Below are 4,338 nucleotides of genomic sequence, written 5' to 3'. Positions count from 1 at the left end.
AGATTTACTGCTTCAGACTTAAATTATTTGACTGGCTCAGATTCATCAACAGTCCATTTTATTTACATAAAAGCATATATAGTTGTAACTACATGCATATGAATTTCAACGGACTCAAACACACATGCATAGAAGACCCATATACTTTGCCAATGCAATGAAAAATAATCACAGCAGCGACCCAACTGAGTAGGAAGAAAAACTTGGTCACAACCGCGGATAAATCTTCACAGCAGCGACCCATCATATTTAAAGATATACTCCCTTCATTCACTTTTATAGGTCGTTTCAGACAAGTGAAATTGTGTTGTTTTGCACACCGTCTGAAACAACTACAAAGCCTTATAAAAATGAACAGAGGAAGTACTACATTGATATAGACAGTAAAAGCGTACCTCTGTGTGTGTAATCCAGAACTCAGAGTCGGCATCAATGGTTCCATCTGCTTTCCTCCCCAACCCTGTGTGCACTTGCATGTATCGCCAAAAAGAGTGGGTGTTTTTTAGTACAACTATCTGGTTCTTCACCTGCACAGGAGAATACACCAACCCCCTTCGAGCAAGCAAGCCATCGATAACAGCTTGGTACCCTTCAGCACTCATTTGTGCACCATTATACGTTCCTGCTGCACGTTGCTCAATGCACAATTCTAACAAACAAGCACTATTAGCATAACTCCATTGGGCTCGATTGCTTTGGCTCACCAGGGGACCTCCGGAGCTCGCTAACACCTCCACATCCTCCTCCAATTCTTCATAACCATTGTGGAGCCGGATGCTTGCCCACGGACGGCACTCGTCGGTGCCCGGCGGCTGGGTGCCGCGGCAGCCGAGTTGGCGCGCTGCCGAACGTAGCCGCCACTGAACGCCGTCCTGGTGCGCTGGTTACGGCGGTTAGGTGCCGCAGCGGCCGAGTTGGCACGCTGCCGAACACCGCCGCCGGCCCCCGACGACGACCCGTCGAGGAACACGCCACTGTTTCCTCCTCCGCGACCAGCTGCCGCCGACGAGGAGCCGCCGAAATTCAGTCGCCGGGGTAGGGTGGGCGATAGGGAGGGAGCCTGGAGCCCCTGACGCGCCCAGCGAGGAGCTCGTCATCGTCGCTCTGGAGGAAGGCTCCGTAGAGCCCAAACCCCGGGAACCCCTTCGACGCCGGCGCTTGCGAGTTGAGGTCAAGACCGGCATGGGTAGGACGGTTGCGAACCCTACATATCAAAGCCGTCTCCCTCCATCGCGGGTGCTCTGCTCCAAGCTATATTCTCTTTGTTTTATGATTTGCAGATTTGTAAGTCTTTGTTCCTTCTCTTCTCTTTATTTACCCAAAGCCATGGCATCTCAATAGTAGTACTCCCTCCGTCCCATAATATAAGATCGTTTTGCAAGATAAAACATCTTACAAAACGATCATATATTATGGGACGGAGGGCGTATTTATTTATTTATTTGCAATCCTGCATTCCAGAAAGAGACTCACTCTATCCGGAACCCTAAAGGCATGTTTGGATCCTTGGAACTAAACAACATGAACAGAAAAATAAACTTAATAATGATGTTATAGAAATACAAGTGTGCATAGAGTATGGAAACTCTGGAGACAGTTGTTTGGATACAACATAGAAAACACAGAAGATGCCGACTCCTATCCGAATGGGTGGAAGACTGGAAGTGGAGGTTGGAGCGGATACAATGTCGATCCATAAGAATATGATAGTGTCACCCCTCGTATATAAAGGGTAAAAGGGGGGCAAACAATCCAATGATTGCAAACATAGGTTCTACAAAAACCATATATACACTAAAATAAGACCTAAATTCTAAGGCATGGTTTCTGAGAAGCAGATTGGTATTGGCAAATCATTGACGGATTCCCCAGCACAAATTGATCCTCTAAAACGTCTGAATTTTTCACACACGAAAGAACATCCACACAAACTGCACTGTTATATGCAAAAATCATGTGTTGTTCCAATGCTGGTTGGATGACTTACAGACCGTGTCATGCTTGCTTAATGATGATCATCCGACTAAACATTGCATTAAGCAAGCTATATGACATGACGGGAGTGGTTACCGCTTCCATGATGTGTAATTAAACAAAGTATTATAGCACACAGTTTCGTTTGATGGCACACTAGTAATGGCGCTGTCAGGAAAGCAACTTACCAACCAAATTACCAACCGAATGAACAGAGGAGCACAGGTGGATTAGCAGATGGTCACCTAACCTCGTCCATGTCGCTCTCGCAACAACAGAGGGGTCACTGACGAAACATTTGGGGCGACAAGGACTTTCAAATCCCAATGTCAGAAAGCCCACTGATTTTGATCTAAGACTGAAATCATCCACGAGATATCCTCACTGTCAGCAGACAAGCCAGGCCAATTTTGCTCCTGATCTTTCCTTGATGACACTCCAATGTCAATTCAAGTTTATTTCATCATTTCCATATACTATATCCATAATTCGGTGCAAGCTTTTCTTTCCCCATATGGGGGAATCACTCGGCAGAAATACAAACTGGTACAGTAGAATACAACACAATGTATAAGACCAGCAAAGAACTGAGATTAATCATACATACATCACCATGGAGCAGAGCAGAGCAAGCTAGGCATGGGGGAGGGGAGGAAGGAGGCTACTTGGGGACGGTGACGTTGTTGGGGGTGGGCACTGAGGGTGAGGGGGGCTTGCCCTCCAGGAGGAGCTGCCTCCGGTGCACGTCGGCGTGGCTGCTGGTGTTGGCGGTGTTGGGCGGCGAGGCCTTGCCCTCGAAGAGCTGCTTCCGGAGCACCTCGTGGAGGCCGTCGAAGAGCCTTTTCTTGACGGAGTCCATGGCGGACTCGAGGCGGTTGAGCAGGTCCGTGGAGTTCTTGTTGTACATGAAGAGGCCGTTGTAGAGGTCGAAGCTGTCGCTGCAGGTGTTGTCGACGAGGCGGAGCAGCGTCTCGTAGCCCTTGGTGTTGATTGGGGTGGAGCTGAGCTCGAGCGTGGCGAGCATCCGGCCGACGGTGTGCGTCAGGAACTGCGTCTCGGCGGCGTGCGCGTCGTGCTCGGCGCAGCACATCTCCACCATGCGGCACCCCTCGCGCTCGAATATGTTGAGGAAGGCGTTGGCGCGGGCGCGGCGGGCGGGGGAGTCGCCGACGCGGACCCTTTCGAAGACGAAGGGGAGGCCGTCCCAGCCGTCGCGAGCCGACTCCGGGCCGAACATGGGGTGGGTGCAGAGGATGTCGAAGCCCTCCGGGAGGGAGGTGAGGAGGAGGTTCTTGGGGAACTCCTTGACGGAGAGGACGTCGACGAAGAGGGTGCTGCGGCGGAGGCGGTGGAGCGGGAGCGAGCGGAGCACGGCCTCGGCGGAGAGGATGGAGGTGGCGAGCAGGACGACGTCCGGGTGGCACTCGCAGAGGTCGTGCGGGTCCTGGAAGTAGGCGGCGCCGAGGGAGGCGGCGAGGGAGGAGTGGTCGGAGCGGGAGTGGGCGAGGAGCGTGTGGCCCTGCCGCGCGAAGGTGCGCGCCAGGAACTGCCCGAAGTTGCCGAACCCGACGATGGCGATCTTGAGGCGCTGCCGCTCCTCCAGCAGCCCCGCGGCGCGGGACTCGTAGTCGAACGGCTGGGCGGCGTCGATGGCGCGGATTGTGGAGCCGCGGGCGCGGACGGCCGCCCCGGCGGGGAGGTGGCGGCGGGAGGCCGCGGCGGGCGACTGGAATTGGCTGTAGGCCGCCGGGGCCGGCGGGCGGCGGCGGTGGGGCCTGGCCGGTTGGTGGTGGTGGAGGCGGAGGGAGGGGGCCGTGGAAGACGACAGCATCTTCTCTCCTCTCGCTCGCTTCCGCAGGCTGCTGCCGCCGCTTCGTCTGGGCCTCTGGTGTGTTGTGTGCTGTGTTCGGGTCTGGGCTTCGCAGCGGGGACGGGGGGATTTAGATGCGACGCTGCGGGCTCGTGTCGAGCAGCCTTTTCCCAACATGTCCTCCAACCAAATGTTATTTAGCCACAACCCCTCCAAACAAAAATGTTTATTACTTCCTCCATTTTTTAGTCTGCATATAAAGTTTCAAGCTTTGTAAAGTTTGACTAACTTTATATTAAAAAATATCAACATTCATAATATGAAATCAGTATTCTCAGATGCACCATGAAATGTATTTTCGTACTATATAGTTTTAGTATTATAGATGTTTATATTTTTTGATATAAATTTGATCAAATTTTATGTAGTTTGACTTTGATCAAATTTTATACGCGGAGTAAAAAGAAACAGAGGGAGTACTCCAAGCAAGTGAAGCAACATGATCTCTTTGAGATAATGATGAATTGGAGCATCTCCTGCCATATCATTGGGCG

At 51.9% G+C, this 4,338-nt stretch overlaps 1 protein-coding gene across 1 annotated transcript; it reads right to left on the bottom strand.

The window, feature by feature from the left end:
• Positions 1–2,396: 2,396 nt before the first annotated feature.
• Positions 2,397–3,882, bottom strand: LOC119338030 (arogenate dehydrogenase 2, chloroplastic-like). Its single transcript, XM_037610318.1, has one exon. The coding sequence runs from the start codon at positions 3,803–3,805 to the stop codon at positions 2,636–2,638; it is 1,170 nt and encodes a 389-aa protein (XP_037466215.1). The 5' UTR covers positions 3,806–3,882; the 3' UTR covers positions 2,397–2,635.
• Between the last annotated feature and the right edge of the window lie 456 nt (positions 3,883–4,338).

This window comes from Triticum dicoccoides, chromosome 7B, assembly GCF_002162155.2.
Source record: "Triticum dicoccoides isolate Atlit2015 ecotype Zavitan chromosome 7B, WEW_v2.0, whole genome shotgun sequence".
In the NCBI taxonomy this organism is placed as follows: domain Eukaryota; kingdom Viridiplantae; phylum Streptophyta; class Magnoliopsida; order Poales; family Poaceae; genus Triticum; species Triticum dicoccoides.
This window is presented reverse-complemented; position numbering and strand designations above follow the sequence as displayed.